The 20803-nt window shown below is 41.8% G+C and overlaps 1 protein-coding gene and 1 long non-coding RNA gene across 4 annotated transcripts in view; one reads left to right on the forward strand and one right to left on the reverse strand.

Moving 5' to 3' along the window:
* Nucleotides 1-20803, forward strand: part of SLK (STE20 like kinase) — a 67211-nt gene that overhangs the window by 16492 nt on the left and 29916 nt on the right. For all 3 annotated transcript variants that reach the window (XM_006021295.2, XM_006021296.2, XM_025201202.1), the window contains one exon: nt 13763-13927. In XM_006021295.2, coding sequence (XP_006021357.1) covers nt 13763-13927 — 165 coding nt within the window. The remainder of the gene's footprint in view (nt 1-13762; nt 13928-20803) is intronic.
* LOC112549878 lies at nt 6675-10534 on the reverse strand. The gene is made up of 3 exons (XR_003093469.1): nt 10509-10534; nt 9096-9207; nt 6675-7020 (listed from the first exon to the last, which is right to left on the reverse strand). It is a non-coding gene; the product is annotated as an uncharacterized LOC112549878 (long non-coding RNA).

Raw genomic sequence — 20803 nt, forward strand, 5'->3', positions numbered from 1 at the left:
TTGGACTATCTGTCACAAGGAGATTTAGCTATATTTCCCTGCATAATACTTTATGGAAGGAGTCAAAAAGATAGACTTACTGGGATCTTCTAAGCTTTTCATACTGAGATTAAAAACACCACACACTACTTAAATTGTCCCTTATTAAATGAGAATCAAAAATGTAGAGTTGTGTGACAATATGTATCTTTATGTCTATTCTTCAAAAGCTGTAGAACACTAGTCAGACCGACTTCAATGTGTCTGTGTGATTTTTCTTTGATTCCTTCTGTTTTCAATTTTTGAAAAACAGCAACGTTATTAATCATTTCTAAAGAAGAGTTAATACCCTCAGTACCAATTAATATTTTGTTTGAATGGTAATTCCTATAATCTAAACTCTTTGACATGTAAAAGTAGTCGATTAATAGCATAAAGGGAATTATGAATCAACTGCTATTACAGTTGTATTTAGAAAGCAAAGGCTTCATTATAATGCCTTTTTTCTTTTGCAAGTTGTTAGGAAACCTACCCTACTTTCTTTTCAGTAGCTCAGGAATATGGGAAGTTTTATTTGAACAATATAGCTTTTGAGCAAAGAGAGATAAAGTACTAAGCATGAGGCGGCAGAATACGTACACAAGCTTTGTAAGAGATATTACAAAAGCCATGTTTGCATGGTATTGATTCATTCATGCTTTATCATTAATAGTGAATCTCATTTTACCATGTTTTATAACAATATGAATTAGTTTGTTTTCCTTAACTCTTTTTTAAAATACTGAATTTTATATTAAAATAAGCCTGTCTTTTTAAAAGGGAAAGTATACATTAACTGCTTATATAGAGGACTCAGCGCTAACACAATGATGCATCTTATTTCATTTATCGTTCAGCTCTAGCCATCTACCTCTGCTCTTTCACATCACCTCATAATCCTGTAATCTAGCTCACATTACTGTATCGACATAAATTATACAACTGCCCTTCCCCCAAATCCCCCAATTTTGAACTAATAGGATACTTGCCTTAAGCAGCTGCTCGCTTGAATGACTTTTTCCATACCCATGTTTCCCTTTATACAAAGATAAAAAATCACCACCTCATTGTTTGGTACTTTGTCAGATCATTAATATATTAAATACCACAGTCCTGACTGTTGTCATCATTTGCCATATTGGAGATAGACCATTTAATCCTTCCCTTTGTGTTTGCCAGCCAGTTTTCAAACTATAACAATACTTAGCTTCATGTCTGACACCGTTTAGTTTCCTTAGTAACCTCATATGAGGACTTTGGCAAAGGCTTTTCAAAAGTCCAGATAAATTCTGTCAGTTTGTCCTTTATCCATTTCTTCACTGACATGTTCAAACAGTTGTATGTGTGGGCCCTCTCCCGATCCCACCTGGGTCGCCATGTGCGAGTTCTCTCCCGATCCCATCCTCGTCGCCAGGGGCGAGCCGGGCCCGTCTTTGCGCACGCGGGCTGTGGCCAGCAGCCCGGGCACGCGGGGTCGGAGAGGACCGGTGGTGAGCTAGAATTAGTCACGGACGTGTAATGGTTGATTTAAAGCTTGTTTACTTACACCAAAGATGGTCGTGGTGTAGACTGGACAGTTTCCAGGTTCAGCTCCGCTTAAATCCTCGTTAGAGGACTACAACAATTCGTTCTTTGCCGCGGAGTTATTGAAGCTCCGCGGGTTCGGTAGTTTCTTTGCCCCGGAGTTATTGAAACTCCACAGGTTCGGTAGTTTCTTGTACAGGAAGGGATACGTCTAGGAATTTATTGGCAACGGGGAGAGGCTAGAGGCTGTTCGTTCTTTTCCCCGGAGTTGTTGAAGCTCTGCGGGTTCGGTTATCAGGCCTCTATTGCTTTTTAAGAAAAGCGTTGGGTCCGCAAGGATCCGCAGCGCTTGGAGATCTTCACGCTCTCCCTCTCGAACTCCAATTGCTCTCTCTCCAACTTGGGCGGAAAGCACCCAAGCTCTTTATACGGCTAGCAAGCCAATCGCTAGCCGCCACGTGTGAATGTATTAGAATCGGCCAATAATGTGGCACGAATCTTCATACAAATGGCGGGAACTTCTTTGCACCGTGCATTTCCTGGATGCAAAAGAAATGCACCATGCAAAGAAAGCTACAAATTTGGCGGGAATACTCCGTTGCACCGGGGTTCTCCTCTGCAGCAGAAAACTCCACCATGCAAAGAAGCTGCAATTTAGCGGGAAAATAATTTAGCAGTGCCAAAGCGCACACAAACAAAAAAATCACTACTTCGGGTTGTGACATGGTATAGTAGAGAGGTTCAGTTTCCCTAATCAGAAGGCAGGATTTTTTTTCTGTATCATAACATGTTCAAACCATTTTATAACTGCATTTTTGAGAATTTTAGTTAACATGGTACTGAACTAATATTTGGTGGTCTGTGCTTCCCAGATTCACCCAGGCATCTTCATTTTAATGAGGGACTGCATATTCTACCTGCTACTTGTAGCATCATCTAAGATCACTTTTTTTTTTTTTTTTTTTTTTTTTTTTAAGAGAGAGAGATTAGAAAAAAAAACCTTGTATTTTTCTGGTTTGCCAACATCTGGTGTATAGTTACTTTTTTATTCCCATGGCATTCAGTCAGTTTCCCCAGTGGCTTATATTGGTCTATCAGGCAGCAGAAGAAGAGGGACAAGGTTTAAATATTAGAAAATGTGATTATAATTGCCTGAAACTATATTTGTTTTATTTGGTTTTTATTTTATTACATGCCAGTATATTCCCCTTAATAAGAACAAGGATTTAAGAATATAAATATTCAGTTCTCATAATTAGTTTTCAGTAAAGGAACAATTTTGGTTAATCCTCACGGTTGTGATGAAGTATGATGTATGCATGCCAAATCCAGCCCTGATCATTAATGGATGCATGCAATTAATCCCACTGGTTTCAGTAACATTTTATATACAGGCAGCAGGATTGGAACCTTTGTTAATTTGGTCCCAATTATTGAACACAGTCCAGAGAACTACTGAAAATTCATAGGGCAACAATGGGTTTGAACAAACATGAAAGTAATATACAATAACACACCCTGCACCAAATATAACTGTGGCATCCTCTCTAACCAAATCTTGGAAAAAGCAGGAGAACCACAATTAGCACTGAGTGGTGTTAAGGCAATAGTTTTATTGCCATGGAAACCATTCTGAAAACAGTAAAATTACATAACAGCCACAAAGGCAGCAGCAAACCATAATAACATTATAGGGTTGTATGTTGGGCCTTAGAGTTGAACTTTGGTAGCATCGTTTTGTTAGCAATAGCCTGAAAACTCCTGGGAGGAGACTTATCTGCCATTATGTTGTATCCTCTGACAGCGAAAAAATACCATTATTCCACAGCAAGCAGTAATGAAGTATTTTGTCCTTGGGGAAAGGGTATTGGATGCTGCTGTATTATGATCTTTTAGATGTTTCACTGCTCTTTTAATAATCATTTAGTTTCAAATGTTTATGCAGGTATGGAACAAAAGCTCACTGTTGTTTAATTTACCTTACTGCCCTTTCAAAGTGTAGATACAGTATTGCTGCCTGCCAGTGATGGGAGGGAGATTTCCTGTTTTTGTTAGCAGCCCAGCCGCTTCATGGCTCTGCTGATTTTCTCCCAGCACATAGAATCATAGAAGAGTAGGGCTGGAAAGGACCTCGGGAGGTCATCCAGTCCAACCCTCTGCCTGAGGCAGGAAAAATCCCATCTCCCTTGCATCATCTTGTACACTTTAATCTCTGATCTCTTGTTGTTATAACCAAAAGTTAGGCATGAAGTAAGTATTTCAGCATTACTGCAGAGCATGAAGATCCAGAGAAATAGTTTAGCCTCTCAACAGTATCCTTATATTCCTTAATTATTCCTTCCCGATCCCATAAAGGACAAAAAGACATACCATTTCCCTCACAGTTTGATTTTGATCAATTTAAAGACTTTAGTTATTTGATTTTATATATCTTTAGAGCTATTTGCTTTTGAATTTTATCTTAATATTATTAATTTCCTTTTTATATATTGGCTGTTGTAATGTTTTACTCTTATGGGGTGGGGTTAATTTGGGTTAGATTTCTATTTTTTGACAATACCTTTCTTTTTTAATGATCTCTCTAAGGAAAAAGTAATTACACTGACCAATGTGTACTCTTTGCCTTTGCTTGTGTAAGCATACCAATACAGCCACTTCAATATATTCCTGCGATTTTGGAAGCTGTTTACCTTCTGCTTCTTTGACTCTTGCCATTATGCTATGCAGTTTAGCGGAGTCCTTAATTTGACGGGGCCACTTTAAGAGTGATTCTTCTGTTGCACCCAGACTACTACAGGAATATTAAGAAAACAGCTGGCTAAATAGTGGTATATTTTGCAGACTACCGTGCAGGAGTGAAGAATTTCAGAGACCTTTTACTTTACAGTGACCATAACCAATTCCTGGGCTCCCAAGAAGTCATGAGACTGCTCATATACAATAAGAGCAATTCTTAACCATCTCTTCTGCAAGGACATCTTTATGTTATACTGGTGCGGTGTTGTTTGATGGTTTTTATTTAACTGAGATGCTTCTGGCTGCCTCAGTGTTGACATCAAATAATGTAGCCTTGCAATAGACATGAAATATTTTACAAAATGGCGATTTATAGTCTGTTAGTTTTCCATTTCAATCACTCCAAGGGTGAAAATTTATGCTCGTAGCTTTGTTGACCAATATGAATTCGGAATAAACCGAGGCTCATAATCAATTTGTTTTTGTCGCTTGCAGAAACCCAATGTAGTTGCATCATATTTCAATAAAGAGAGGCATCAGGAGGGAAGAGAGAGGAGAACAAGGTTCAGTATCTTAGGAGTATTTCTAGTTGCCAGTCTAAGAAAGAAGGGATGCAGTTCACCCTAATTCAGTAGCAAGTAGTTAGGTATCTGATTTAGATCTTCCAATTGCAGAGAATACTACAAAAGATCACAGGAAGGAACAGTAGGGCTTGGGGAGAGTGCTTGCCTTTCATTAGATATGAGAATCTGTATGCATGACCCTCTTACCCAATCAAGGTCCAGTTTAGAGCAGGTGACCTGAAGCTATAATTGTAGAACTTAGAAATTGTATTGTTATTTATATTCCAGTGGTGTCCAAAGGAGCCAGTTAGAATAAAAACCATTTCACTAGCTGTGATCCACGCAGGTAGATATAGTTCCTTTTGTGAGAAGCTAACTTCTAATGAGTAACAGCCTCAGCAGTTGGCTCTTAAGTTTCATTTTAAAAACTCTCTTGTATCATATTTCCTTATGTTTCACTTTTCTTGAAAAATTACCTAATAATGGTTATCTTTAAGATGCACACAATCGTCTGCATTGCCGTGGCTGAACAGCCTCATAGGCCCCTATGGCCGCTGTTCCTTCTCTGTGGGAGCAGGCGTAAATCCCCAAAGATTTCAGGTGAAAGAAAACAGAACATCTCTTGCCGAGTTATAGAACAAATGCCGTGCTGTCCCCATGGTTTAGGGCCATGAATAAATGACTGCAGTTTGCTTCCTGCCTGAATTCTTATCTCGTTACTCTTCTCAGGACCCAGTTATCTCCTAATCTCACTGAAGAGTTGGTATGGTCTAGAATTTGTATTCTGGCATATGAGATTTTATAAGAGCAAGGGATCTCCCGAGGCTGTGCCCCTAGAATCCAGACTCCATAGGGACTGCTTGTTTTCATTTCCAGGCCCTAGTACAGTTCAAACCCATTACACCAGTTGTACGAGGTAATCAAATATTATCCCCATTTTTGCAGTGGAAATTCTAGTATAGCAGAGATAGTGTTGGACAAATTAACCGTGTTACTGTCCTTTGTAGCTGATGAAGCCCACTTTTCATCTCATGGTTAAGTTATTTAATAAACAATGTGTGTCCAACATCGCATACTAAATCATTAGCAGAGTAAAACTTGGAAGTCAGGAGTTACTGCCCTCTGCAACAGTGCTCACTCTGCTAGCTCCTGCTACTAGCATCCTAAAGACTGCTGCAAAGCTACTTACTATATACAGGCATTCAGGACTTGTAGTAGAGATGATATCTTTCATTAGACCAACAAGATTTTTGCAAAAATCTTGGTCTAATAAAAGGTATGCTCTCTATGAGTCCTGATTGCCTTTTCTTCTAGACCAATATGGCTACAACCTGGATACATTACTATATACAGCGAATCTTCAACTCCCCATGAGCAGAGAAAGGTGAGCTGTGTTAATCTGTCTGTCTTCAGCTACAGTAATGTTCCCACCCAGGGCTAAAGCCCCAGAACTATATTGTAACATTAACTGTACTGTTCTCCCAAGCAGGAACAATGCATGTATTCACTATCTGTCAACTGATTGCTGCTCTGTCATTAATAGATAAAATAACGAAGTCTTTTGGTCAAAGATTCTCCTAGGCATATGCTCTACAGTTTCAACCACATTGTTTCAAATTAATAGTAGCAGCAGCATGGTATTCCACTAGCTTGCAGGTGCTCAGACATGGCCCAGAAAACATCAAGCACACAGTTAACTGCTCCAGTAAACCAAGTTCCAAGCATGTCTAAAGGTTATGGAGGAATCATGGATGAAAAAAGCCCCTGGCCTTTCCACCAACTCAGTACAATACAGGGCTGATCTATAGACATTTAAAGCATCATAGTGTGCCTTCCTAGATAGGAGACTGAATTGACAGAATGTGTGCAGGAACAAGATTATAAATGAGCTGCATTTCAAACTAGTATGACATATAAAGAAGGGAAAAAAACAAAACAAAACAAAACAACAAACAAACCCTGATATAGTAAAAGAATATTTCTACAGAACAGTTTTTCTAAGGTGCAAAAGCTCAGGGTAGCATGAAAGATATTCACACGTGTGAAGTTATTTGACTTTAAATAGACGCGTGTGCAGTTCTAACTCTATGCAAATCAGGCATAGTTACTCAAACACTTTTGTTCTTCCTCTGCTGTTTTTGACAATGTGTTGTGACAAAAGAGAGATTTCTACCGAAGCCTGGGAAAAAAAAAAAAAATGCCCATTATTGTTCCATTTTTTCAATCCAGCCCTTTCCCACACAGTTCAGTGATACTTTTATGCCAACAATAGTTATATCAGTAAATGCACCAGCTAACTCTTTGCATTCCAATAGAAAAGCTGATTATATCCTGCTCAAAATTAACTTTAAAAAAAAATGTCATGATTGAAACCAATCAAGCCCTACTTTATTTTAAAACATTTGTCATTATTTGACTTCCAATTTTCTGTATTTGAATTGCTTGAGAGGAACGCACAAATTTGAAGGTAATGTGTACAAAAGGTAGGTCTTTACCTTTTTAAATAATTAGAAACTAGTGCCAGATTTGAAAACCTGACATTGTTACTAGTAAAAATGATATACAACTTGTTTGCTATATCAGAGTATAAAAACATGTTTAATAGAGTTGCTACAGACAGGAAGCAAATGGAAATATATTCATATCTGATTAAGTTAGTTTGAGCAGTTGAATTCACAAGAGCAGATAGACCTGTCAATACTAACAGAAGAGAATATATTGTGCATTTCAGTGCATATAACACTCAGTAATGCCCTCCTTTTTAAATTGCTGTTTTTTTCCTCAAAGATGAAATTGAGTCTGAAAGTGATGATAATTGCTGTTATAAAATTCCATAATTCCTGTTGCAGTTTTCAGTAGAGCTGTATTTTAAATTATTTTTCTTTTATAAATTTCATAATTTACATTTTATATCGAGTGCAAATTTTAAATTATTTGTTATGGATTCACTTCTGAGATCATTTTAGGATTGTTTGCCCCAGGCATTTCTATAGATCTAGACAAAAAAAGGTCCTCTGCTTTGCATTCAAAGGGGATATTCCAAAGAGTTAGTTTTGTCTAGGGCAGTGGTTCTCATCCTTTTTAGATTTGGGGCATCTCTTGATGGACTTGAAGTACCCCATAGAAGATATCAGCTGTTAGCTTTTTTTTATTACAGAAAAAATAGAGCAATTTTCTTGCAAAGAATTCAGAAAGATCACAACAGGTCAAAATCTTTAACGCTATGTATTCTTATGTGAAAGCTCTGGGTTTATCTTGTGAATCTTGGTTGCACATCTAACAGTGCTAATATTTCATGGCACTCCATGACACTCTTGAGAGGATTTGAAGGCACCCCTGGCCGTGTCCAGATGAGTGCAGCTGTGCGATACGTGGCAGCACAGACATGTCTACTGTGACAGATACCTCATGTTCAGTTGTTCTCCAAGCTGTAAAGGAGCAGCATGGAGGGGTTTTTTTTGACCCCTGGGAGAATAGAAGTGGAGCGGTGCATGCACGGGCAGCATGTGCCGCTCAAGAGTGGAGCCAGGCTACCCGGATCCATGCTGTGGCTGCCAGCCAGGCTCCACAGAGCAGAATCACCACTGCTGCAGCCCTGGGAGGCCCCCAGGACAGGCAGCTGGGGCCAGCCCAGTGCTGGCCTCACCCTCCTTTTACTGCTGCTGGGGTAACGTGCCATGTGTCAGAGCACATGTGGCATGGGCGTTCCCTGGGGACAAGTAGTGGTGGTGCAAGAATTACTGGTTTAGTGTGTGTAGGCCTGCCTGAACTACAAAAATAAATTTTGATGCAAATAGGCACACATTTTAATTGATTAAAGAAATATTCCATTTTTGCCAATATTTTGTTGGGCATCTAAAACTCCATAGTTTGGTGTTACTGTGGAATTAGATACCTGTATTATCTTCTGTGTTTCATTTATTATTGATACTGTTCATTGAGTGCAATAATTACACAGTAGGAAAGTTTGGCTTTCACTCTTCATACAATTTGTGAAACTAATACAGACAAGATAAAGAGCTTCGTTCAACTTAAGCTTAGATAAATGCATGTCTAATAATGCAAAAGTTCTGTTATTAAACTTTGAGAAAGATCACTGGAAAACCTACCTCAGTAATCAGTGTTTGTTTTACTAAAATGAAAAACAATAAAAGGCAGATTTCAACTTCCTTAAAGTTGAAGGCATATTTTAGTTTAACCTGCAGAGGAGCATCTTGATATATATATAGTACATAGGTATCTCAGAACTCATACCTTGAACATAATGTAGCAGAGTCCAAATCATATTCTTCAGGATTGCTGCTTTGTTGATGAAAGACATTTGTATTCACTAAATGTCTAACTTAAATCTGAATAAATTTTGTAACTGTGTTGAAAGAAAATGAAAGAGAACTTGAGAAGAGTAATAATTAAAATTGTTAGTTATGAAATTTCTCTCTCAGCTTAGATAGACAGAAATGTTCGACCATTTTATTTTAAATCACAGTAAGCTAATAAGTGACAATTTTGTGCATTTTTTTTTTTTTTTTTTTAAAGCCATGTGTTTGCTTTTCAGTTTTTCATTGAGTAAAAATCTAGCCGAATTGGAGTAGACTGACTGCTAATAAGCATCTTAGTTCTAATAGATACTTTGCAGTATGATTTAACCAGACTACCAAAATTTAAAGAAATATCATCTGCTTGAAAATAATACCTGAATGATTCAGTGTCGTTAAAGGTAATATCCAAGATGATTCTAACAATGGGATAAGAAGAAAAAAGATAACACTTCAGGGTTGTCTACACTCCTGGTGTCATTTATTTATACACATACACAGTCAGTATCTTCCCTACATAATTATTGAACTAGGTTTAATCCTGCAGGTGCATTTGCGTAAGTACAGGGTTTGCCTGCAGGGGTATTGGCAGGGTTTCAGTCTTTATCAGCATTCAAAGTTGCTCTTGTGGGCCTTTTGGACAGTACAGGGAAAAGGGAAAACTTAAATTAGAAAAGTATTATTGTTTCAGAATTACTTTTATAGTACTTATTAAAATTGATTAGGTTGCAATTCCACTGCATCCCATTATAGCTGCTGTGCGAAAGATGTTTTTATCATTTATGCTTGACAGGGGCAAACTTTCATGCCTAGTGCAAGCACTGGCCCGCCTCCCGTCTATGGGCTAGTCGCCCACCTCACCCACCTGCTACACCTTGATGTAATAACATTAGGCTATTAAATCAGGCAGGAGGCTGCCTATTTTGAACCCCTATGTTTAGGGGGATATCTGCAGCTCTGTTGCACCCCACACTGTGGCCCAAGCCTCGCAGATGGCATCCACCAGTGGTTCACACTGGGTCTTTCATAACACAAACAACAAACAAGTACTGGGCTCCATACACCACCCCCTCACTGCCCTGGGGTATTGCACCCTGTGAGGCTCAGGTGGTCATAGCTGTGCCTGGCCCCGTCTCAGGGCCCCTGCAGCATCAGGACTCCCATGAGCCTGAGCTCCCCCTGGACTGGTTGAACCCACCAGGGATGTGGAGGCTGAGGTTAAGGTGCCCCAGACTTGCCTTTCACCAGGAAAGTGATTGGCCTGGCATGTCTTCAGGGACCACCCCCCCCCACCACAGGGAGGCCCACCAGACCCCTTGCTTACCCTGCAGGGTGCAGTTTCATGTCTTACCCCAGACAAATGAGGCCTCCTTCATCCCCATAGCCTCACCCTGTCCTCCACATTGTTCCTGGCAGCGCTCAGCAGGCCATGTTTATTCTCTGCATGTGATATAAAAATATAACTAGTTTTCTGGTTGTTGTGGGCCCCGTCTACACTTGCATGCTTCTGACATACCCCAGTCTTCCTGGCAGCTTAAGCAGCCCTTTTCCATAACTTAGTCATCTTAAGCACTCCACATTTACAGTACAACTCTTCAAGTTTTCTGATAGTTACACCATCATACAGACACACCTTGCACTGAATATACAAGATCTAGTCAAAATAAATGCACCTACATATATTTGCAGTCCCTTAGTTTCTTCAGGACTCTGGAAAAGTTCTTTGGGACTAAGCAAAACTTATGAGTGTTCAGATTTCTTCTACTGAAGAGAAGCCATGAGCAGTATCTCTTCAGAGGTAAATTAGCTTTCTCTGACCTTGGCTTGTCCCACAGTTAGCCAGACCACCCTACTATGAAACCACGTCCATCTCTTGCCCAAAGCTTCCTTTTTGATTCTGTGGGTCTTCCTTATCGTCCCTCCCATTGCCTTGTCACTTCTGTCTTGCTGGGAATTTCTCACTCATCCCCCTCTCTGTAGGGGAGGTGGAGGGGCTAGATTCTTCCAGTTCCAGGCATCTCCTTAACATGCCCATTGGGGTGAGGTGGGCATGCTAGAAGGGAAGGACAGATGACAGTGGGACCTGGACAGGTTGCAGGGGTGGGCAAGTGAAAATAGGATGGGATTCAATACTGACAAGTGCAGGGTGCTGCACTTGGGCAGTCGGAACCAGCAGCGTAACTATAGGCTGGGAAACTCCCTTCTCAAAAGCACGGTGGCAGAAAGAGATCTTGGAGTCATTATTGACTCCAAGATGAACATGGGCCAACAATGCGAGGACACGGTCAGTAGGGCCAACCACACCTTGTCATGCATCCACTGATGCATCATATGCAGGGCCAAGGAGGTGATCCTCCCCCTCTATGTGATGCTGGTCAGGCCGCAGCTGGAGTACTGTGTCCAGTTCTGGGCACCGCACTTCAGGAGGGATGTGGACAACATGGAGAGGGTCCAAAGGAGAGCCACCCGCATGATCGGGGGCAGCAGGGCAGGCCCTACGAGGAGAGGCTACGGGACCTGAACCTGTTCAGCCTCCACAAGAGAAGGCTGAGGGGGGACTTGGTGGCCATCTATAAACTTACTAGGGGGGACCAGCGGAGATTGGGAGAGACCTTGTTCCCCTGAGCGCCTCCTGGAGTAACAAGGAATAACAGCCATAAGTTGTTAGAGAGTAGGTTTAGACTAGACATTAGAAGGCACTACTTCACAGTCAGGGCGGCTAGGATCTGGAACCAGCTTCCAAGGGAAGTGGTGCTCGCTCCTACTTTGGGGATCTTTGAGAGGAGGCTTGACGTTTACCTAGCTGGGGTCATTTGAGCCCAGTTCTCTCCTGCTCGGGGCAGGGGGTCAGACTAGAAGATCTACACGGTCCTTTACAACCTACATCTATGAATTATGCAGACAGAATATAATTATTACTGTCGCCATTCAGTTGGGTCTGAAATGTACGTCCTACGTGTAAATAGTGGGTGCCACATTCACAGTGTTAAAATTGTCTTCATGACATGAAACAAAATTCCTACATTTTATCTGCATAGGATAAAGGTACCGTCCATGACGTTTTAATTTCTGAGCTATATAGAATAAACAGGAGAGGAGTCTTATTTGAAGAGTGGCTGCAGAAAATCTCTAAGACTGTCATTTGAAATGGGAGGACTCAGGTGAGGTAAACACTTAAAAGCAATGCTAGTTAGCAGCTCTATACACTTCAGAAATAGGAATGTCAGCAGGGGGAACCTCTGTGTACCGTGGTTGCATATGTTATGCCATGTCCTGGAAAGTCCTTATTTGCTGTGATAGTCTTGAACCTGTCTGAAATCCACATGGATAGCCTCTAAATGGAGATAGATTGACCTTTAACACTCTCCACAAAAAGCTACAAGCAGTGTGAGAACACTTCTCATTGACTTTGTTCAGCTCAAATAAAAGACTAAGAGCAGCCCTCACATTTAAGGTGTTTGGACTTCCAGTTCAGTTGCCAGCCTTTGTAGAACTGTCCTACAGTCGCTTTTTAAGACTCCTTTTCTACCTCCTGCAGAGAGAACTGCTCGTTAGACGCCTGGAGTAGACTCTGTGTGGACAATTATTTGAAGAAAGAATGGTGACTTGTTCACTTTCGTACCCCCCCACTCCTCACGGGGGGGGGGGGGGGGGAAATTAGTCCAGTGCAGTGCTTTGCTTAGACTATTTCTGGTTCCATGCCTAGCACATACAAAGTTAGCTTGGGTCATCTCTGTACTGCACGGTCTTTTACCACTTAGATATTCTAATTTTTTTTCCAGGGGCTGTAGGCTGTTACTTTCTTACATAACTTATAGGGGCCCCTCTACACATGGAGGTAAAGGAATAATGGGATCCAATGCATGATCCACACAATCACACCACCTGCTATGCCCCATGTGCATGGCAGGAGGTATGATTGTGGGATTGCACGTTAGATCCCATCATGCCTTATTGCCCTGCACCAGCAAGAAGCAAGCTCCCACAGTTACGAGCCCCCTCAGTTGAGGGGCTCCCAGCAGCAGGAGTGCCCCAAACACCTATGTGGGGCACACACGATTCCCAGCTCCAGGCATTCCAGCCCTGGGGGGGCTTCATGCACCCCTGGGGCAGCCACACCCTCTTCACTGTCAAGACCCAGCTGGATCCTGGCATCCAGTGTCTGCAGCTGCAGGCTTGGGTCCTGGCAGCATAGGGACCCAGAGTCAGCAGATGCTGGGGCTAAGGGTGTCTTCATTCGAAGGAATCCCAGCCCCAGCTGGGCATGGTGCACACCTGCTGCTGGGAGAGGGCTCCCAGCCACTAGGGAAACCCTGTTATACATGCAAATTAAAGCGTAATAGCAACCAGCTATAGAGTTAGTACACATTTTCCAGGTCTAACTGTATAGCTGATTGGAGCTTTTTATTGTGTGATAGGTACTTTGCAGGTGTAGTTGGTCTCAAGGTAATTGCGCAAGTAACTAGTTAATTGCATGATACCTGTAACATGGAGAATGGCCAAGCAAATGTAGAATCTAAGGAGGTGAAATAATTGATATTTGTCTGTTTGCCTGTCCTGAATATCTTAAAAACGAAGACATTCCTGTCCGATTTTGTTTTGCAGGCTCAGAATAAAGAAACCAAAGTCTTGGCTGCTGCAAAGGTGATTGATACTAAATCAGAAGAAGAACTTGAAGATTACATGGTTGAAATTGATATTCTAGCATCCTGTGATCATCCAAATATTGTCAAGCTTCTTGATGCTTTCTATTATGAAAATAATCTTTGGGTAAGTATTTTCTTATGTTTAATTTATGTGAAAATATTGAAAAAAATACTGAAATTATTTTTTTCTAATTTAGTAAGAGATTCTCGTTATTCAAATCAGATCTCTCATTTATTCCTAAACATCAGATAATTATTTAGTGGAGTTGGAGTGTTGTCAGTGCAGACTGTACTTGAAAGCCTGTCTAATATCTATCCCAACTATACATTTGGTCCAGTAAAAGATATCACCAAAAATCCATGTCTTTTGCCTGTACTTCAGTATTCTTCCAATTATCTTGCACCGAATAATTATTTGTAAAGATGTATAAATACTGTATAACAAAATTACTTTCATCTCAGGATCTCCGAGATGATATTCATTTAGAAAAGTGCACGTGGGGACTGTACAAGGAAGACACAGTTTGCAATTTAATTACAAAGAACTAGTCACAAAACAAAAATTACCCAGTAGCAGGGGCAACATTGGGGGGTAGCTTGCCCCTCCTGTCCCCTGCCCCAGCATCATCGCTGCTGCCCGCCCCACACAGCTAAGTTTGCCCGCTCAAAGTCTAGCCCCCCACCCGGGAAGAGGCTGGTGCCCTGCCTGCCCAGTAGATATCCTGGGAGATTTAAAGATATATTTTACCTTTGAACATAACTCTTTAAACAACAGGAACAACAGCATGAATCAAAGCCTGAATGATAAGTGAACCAGGAGCTCCAGCCAGTTTTCTGTCCACCTTACGGTCCATTCATCCAGCCCATACTTACTTAGCTTGCCTGCGAGACTGCTGTGGCAGACCGTATCAAAAGCCTTGCTAAAAATCAAGGTATAGCACATGCCTGCATCCACAGAGTAGGTCACCTTGTCATAGAAGACAATCAGGTTGGTCAGGCATGACTTGCCCCTGGTGAATCCATGCCGACTGTTCCTAATCACTTCTCCAAGTGCTTAGAAATGATTTCCTTGAGGATCTGCTCCACAATTTTTCCAGGGACTGAGGTAAGGCTGACCAGTCTGTAGTTCCTGGACCCTCCTTTTCCCTCCCTTCTTAAATATGGGCACTATATTTGCCCTTCTCCAATCATCTGGGACCTCTGACTGCCATGAATTTTCAAAGATGATGGCTTGTGGCTCTGCGGTCTCATCAGCCAACTCCCTCAGCACCCTCAGGTGTATCCCATCTGGCGCCATTGACTTGTATATGTCCAGGTTTTCTAAATAGTCCAACCTGTTTTTTTGCGACTTGACTGCTCACCTCCTCCCCAAACTGTGCTGCCCAGTACAGTAGCCTGGGAGCTGACCTTGTCTGTGAAGATTGAGGCAAAAAAGGCATTGAGTTCTTCAGTCTTTTCTACATCCTCTGTCACACGGTTGCCTCCCCCATTCAGTAAGGGACCCACACTTTTCCTGATCTCCTCTTGATACTAACATACTTGTAGAAACCCTTCTCGTTTACCTTCACATCCCTTGCGATGGACATTAGTAATCCTACAGTGTGTCAGCACATATATTAGATGTTATTAACAAAGAGTCATTTACTCTAGATTTTATTCCATGGTAAAGTTACTCTGTCTTAAGTACCGGACATATGGCCAGCCTGCTTAAGCTTGCTGTTGGCACTGTGTGTTATTATGGTGACTGGCCACTAGGTGGCAGGGGCACCAGTTTGTTTTAAAACAACCAGCTCAGCCAAAAACCCGTTATGGGAGCAGACAAATTATAAATAGGAATCTTACTAATCTCTTTATTACAGTTATTGCATATTTTGAAGGGGTGACTTACCCTGGATTTGAGCATATTACTACATAATAGGGTTGTACATTAGGGCTATGTGAACCTTAGCTGGCTGTTTCGTTTCAACGTTTTTTTGTTTGTTTGTTTGTTTGTTTTGTTTTTTACTCGTTTCAAGTTTGAAACAGCAAAATTGAAATGAAACAAAGGGCTTCGAAAGCCTCAAAATGAAATGAGGCCAGTCAAAATGTTTGGAAATGTTTCAGACTTCGAAGCAGCCAGGCAGGTGGTGGGAGGCAGGGGAGAGCCAGGGCTGCACTCCCCGCCGGGCTGAGCCACATGGGACTGTGGAGCCGCTTGGAGTACAGCCCTGGCTCTCCCTGCCTCCTGCCACCAGACTGTGCTCTGATCAGCTTCACCAGCCCCATGCAGCTCAGCCTGGTGGCGGAAGGTGGACAGAGCTGGTGCTGCACTCCAACTCCTGCCACCGGGCTTAGTTGCATGGGGCTGCGAGCTGCTGGGAACAGCTTGGTGGCGGGAGGCGCCTCCCCCCACCAGACTGAGTTCTCTAGAGCTGCAAGCCTCTGGGAACTGAACCTGGTGGGGGGAGGCGCCTCCTGCTGCCAGGCTTAGTTCTCAGCGCTGAGCCCAGTGGTGGGAACTGAGTCCGGCAGTGAGAGGTGCCTCCCCCAGCTGGGCTAAGTTTCCCAGCTCTGCACACCGCTGGGAACTGAGCCTGGTGGCAGGAGGCACTTCCCCCGGCTGGGCTCTGTTCCCCAGCACTGGGTCTCAGGCATCAGGAGCAGCATCCTGTGAACCAGCAGGCAGAACCAGGAGGGCTGCAGGGGCCCTGCTGGACTCCTCCCAGGGGTGCGGGCCCCCGATCTGCCTGCCAGATCTCAGGACGGTGCTCCTGCTCCCCAGCTGCTACATGTCAGCAGCTTGAGGTGCAGTTGCCCCAGAAACCCCTGGACTTATCTCCTTGAAACTTGGCAGGCTTCATGCCCTCAGAAGGGGCTAGCATCCCTGCAAGGTTCATCAGAATCAGGCAAGAAATGACAAAGTTATAGACTATTTCATGCTTCCCCATAATAACTAATGGGCAAAACGTCGAAACAGCAAAGCCGTTTTGACAGTGGAATGGAACAGTGCTGTCAAAACAAAACGAAACTCGAAACTAAACACGGTTCTGTCGAAACAGAAGTCAAAGCAGAACGCTGCTGTTTTGCGCTGCCTTACGTACATCATGTGTCCACTTCACTTGTACTATATCATGAAGTCAGTTTACACATAATAAGCCTATCCTGTGCCCAACCTCTTAATGCCTCAGTCTTTGAAGTGTTTGTCCACAATATTTCTGTGGGATATTACTGCTTATATTTCTGTAGTATCTATTCAAGGATCAGGACTCATTTGTGTTAGCACTTGACAAAGATGGAAGACAAAGAAGACCCTGTCCCCAAGGAATTTATCATTTAAGTGTAAGACTAGAGATGCATGCATACAGATAGACAGACAGGACAGGACAGTACAAAGAAGCAATGAGACCATGTCTTCATACATGACAGGCAGTGATTCCCAGAATGCCAAAGGCAGATTAGGACAGTGATGGTATCTCTATTTAGCAGATGGGGGAATTGAGGATCAGGGAGACTAACAAAATGTGTCAAGACAACAAAGTATATCTGTGGAAACGACTTGAACTCCAGTCCTATGCTGGTGTCCTGATCGCTAGAGCATCATCCCAGTGGTAAAAATTACCAAAGGGCAACAAGACCTTACTAACCAATGAAATACTTATCGTAGAATAAAGAACCTTAAATATGTTAAGATCTACATCCTACCATGTAAGAGCAAGTACTCCAGATAGCCTTAGGAACAGAAAAATTCGCAAGTATGTCATAGTTATTAGCAATGGTCATAAGCTGATGGAGGATGGGTTTAGGTTAGAGATCAGAAGGCAATATTTTACGGTTAGGGTGGCCAAAATCTGGAACCAACTTGTCAGGGAAGTGGTCCTCTCCCCTACCTTGGGCAAATTGAAGAGGAGGTTGGATGATCACCTGTCTGGGGTCTTGTGAACCCAGCATTCATTCCTGCCTGCGGCAGGGGGTCAGGCTAGATCATCTGTTCAGGTCCCTCCTGACTCTAGCTAGTATGAAACTATTAAAGACACTGATTTGCAGTAAAGAGTATGAACGTTGGTATTACCATTGTGGCCATATTGTAACCCATGCAGTCAATATGTGCCTTCTAAAGTTCCCCTGAAGTTTTATTTGTCTGCTCTGATCTTAATTATTTTCTGTCAATGGCTGTTTTTTTCTGTGTACCAAACTACAGAGATGGTGGTAGTGAATAGGTTGGTTCTTTATGATTATATGTATGAATATTATTTTAAAATAATATACATACTAGTCAAAGTATTCGAAGTTTAAAGGCCCCATGTAAGCCTTATTTGATTATGAATTCATGCAATACTGAAAGTGTGCTAAAGGCTTTGCAAATAAGCTAGGCAAGTTCCCAGCACTGAGGATTTCACAGTCTAAATACGAGTCATTATTGGCATATAGCATAAAATATTTAGTGAATAGGTTGTATTTTGTTGGAGTGCTTTGCAGATCTGCTGTAGATGTTGGTATACAGAAGAGTGTTACTAATTGTGGAGAATTCCAATCTGGATTAGAAAGAAAAAAAAAAAATCTAATGTTTGTGAAGTACCATGGTAGGTGATGGAGCCACAGGCAGTCATACTTTCTTCAGGCCAGTGAGAAGTTCTGCATCCCCCAGTGACCCTGCTCCAGATATTCTTCATTAGGTGAAGATGAGGTTGCTTATGTGGTTCAAGAAGGTGCAACGCTGAGGCGTGCTGCACTGCCTCAGTGTGCGCTAGCTCCTGAACCACAAGTAGTACCATTAGCGTGGCACTGCATACAGGTCAATAAGCCCTGCTTCTCTAGGAGCGTGCAGTGCCATACTAGCACTGCCATCCTGCTTCAGGTTTGGGACATCTTACCATGGTGCTGTCTTGTACCATATAATTTGTACCCTAAGGCAGCTTGTGCCTGCTGCTGCTTGCTTGTGACTGTTGCTCTGTAGTTGGGTGGTGAAAGGAAAGGTGCTAGGTTTTACTGCTCGGTTAACTGCTCATGGGTAGGAAAATCTTGGAGTTCTATTTAGTTGCAGCTTTTAAGAACTTGCAATACAATTTCTGCAGAAAGAAAGTAGTTGGGAAAACTAGTGAAGGTACTCAGCATTGCTTCTTATGTTAAGGGGAGAGGACATTCCTTTCCTTTTTCTCAAATAGAGAAGGTGTAGTTGGAATAGTGCCATTGTAGTGGTTTCCCTTAGCTGATCACTTGTGCCAGTAAAGCAAAGAGCAGGGGCTGTTGCAAGTGTTTCGGGTGAAAAGTAAAATAATGTTTTAAGGGCTTGTGTAGCCAAAATGAGACCTGACTCCCTGTAGCTACAGCGCAACTGTGGAACTAGTCTGAATTTATCCCATCTGATCCCCTAAGCAGAGCAGAGGCAACATCAGGAGCTGGAGCCTGAAGTAGCACTGCAGGAGCCAGTTTTAAGATCTCTAGCCGTTTCAGGCTGTTGGCATGCAGAAGGTGGCATTATTTGGTGGTGATATACAAGTTCCTGCTTTGATCAATACCAAATCCATCCTCAGTCCAGTAGTAGAACAGAGCAGAGGTCAGTGGTTCTCAACCTTTTTTGTACCAGGACCCATTTGTAAACATCGATGGCCAGTCCCGACCCAGTAAATAGTTTAAGTAGAAAACAGCTGCCAGCCCCTCGATCCCAACTCACAGACACCCCCCTCCCCACTGATAGAGATCTACATAAGCACACAAAGCCGAGGACATGAATCTGAAATGTCTAACAATGAGATAAACTGCTACACAAGTGGAAGACTTATGTAAGTAGGGAAACCAAATAAAAGAACCAAGAATTAGAACATTTTTTTTTTTGTGCATCACAAAGTGAGGTTATACATCAGGTTCTCTTGGAGCATTTGCACCACTTGAAGTTTAGATTCCAAAAATATCAAAATGATTAAATAGCAAAAGCTGTTTGTATGGCTTAACCATCGTCATAATGAATTTGTATTGAATAATTTCTAAAAAGGAAAATAATCTTTCTAGGACCAATTTGCATTGTCAGCTTTCAGTACTCAAAAACTAAATTCTCTCTCTTATATTTGGTAGGCATACACTGTGATGTATCCCTTCTCCAAGCCATAACTTGGTTTAAAAAAAAAAAAAAAGTTTTATTTTTTTCTCTTGCCCTTAAATATTATTTTAGAACACTGGCCTTTGCTGTTTTATAATACAAAAAGACAAAAAATGTAATGTTTGTCTGTACTGATTATGGGTTAACAACAACCCGTTTAACTTAAATTTCTAGAACAAGCCGGGCAACAACCAGGAAAGCATAAAAATTGCTTTCTGGCTTGTCAGGTTTAGAAACTCTTTCTTCGCCAGGACATGTATCAAAATATGAGGTGTTAAACTACAACTTTAGAAAATACCTGTATTTTCATAGTATTTTCTTATAAATTTTCCAGCCCTATAACAACTTCTCCCTTTCTTCGTTTAAGTCGAACTTGTACAAATCTGTACTGGCTATTCAGCCACACACAAAATTGGGTAATGGTGTGGCAGGTTTAGCAGGGTCTGTTTTGAGTAATTTGACGGCTTTAAGCCTGCCATAAGGAACACTTCATGCTCTGAAGTAGCACATTATATGCATCGTAAATTAAGCCTTTCCTTTTTCCTGTGTTAATTGTATTCTGTATCACCTTTATCTGCCTTTTTGCTGTTGTTACAAGTCCACCTGGTTTGTCTCCCAAGTTCACTAGGATTTTTTTTTGAGCAACAATGGAATTGAGACCAGTGTTGGATTCCTCCACTATAATTCGTTATTCCAAGGAAAATACCTTACTGATTTTTTGGCAAGGAAGAGTGATAGAAAAATAAGTTGGAGGGGGTTTATATTTAAAAGTGATTGACCCTTTATTTTAGGATTTCTTGCTTCCCTCCTTCTCTCCTCCCATTTAAGTACCATAGTTTTTCTGCTTCACCTGAACGAAACTAGAAGATAAGGCAGCTGTTTATGCTGATAGCAAATTATTTGGCTCTCGTACTAATCATTCGTTCA

Source organism: Alligator sinensis, unplaced genomic scaffold (genome assembly GCF_000455745.1).
Source record: "Alligator sinensis unplaced genomic scaffold, ASM45574v1 scaffold61_1, whole genome shotgun sequence".
Classification (NCBI taxonomy): domain Eukaryota; kingdom Metazoa; phylum Chordata; order Crocodylia; family Alligatoridae; genus Alligator; species Alligator sinensis.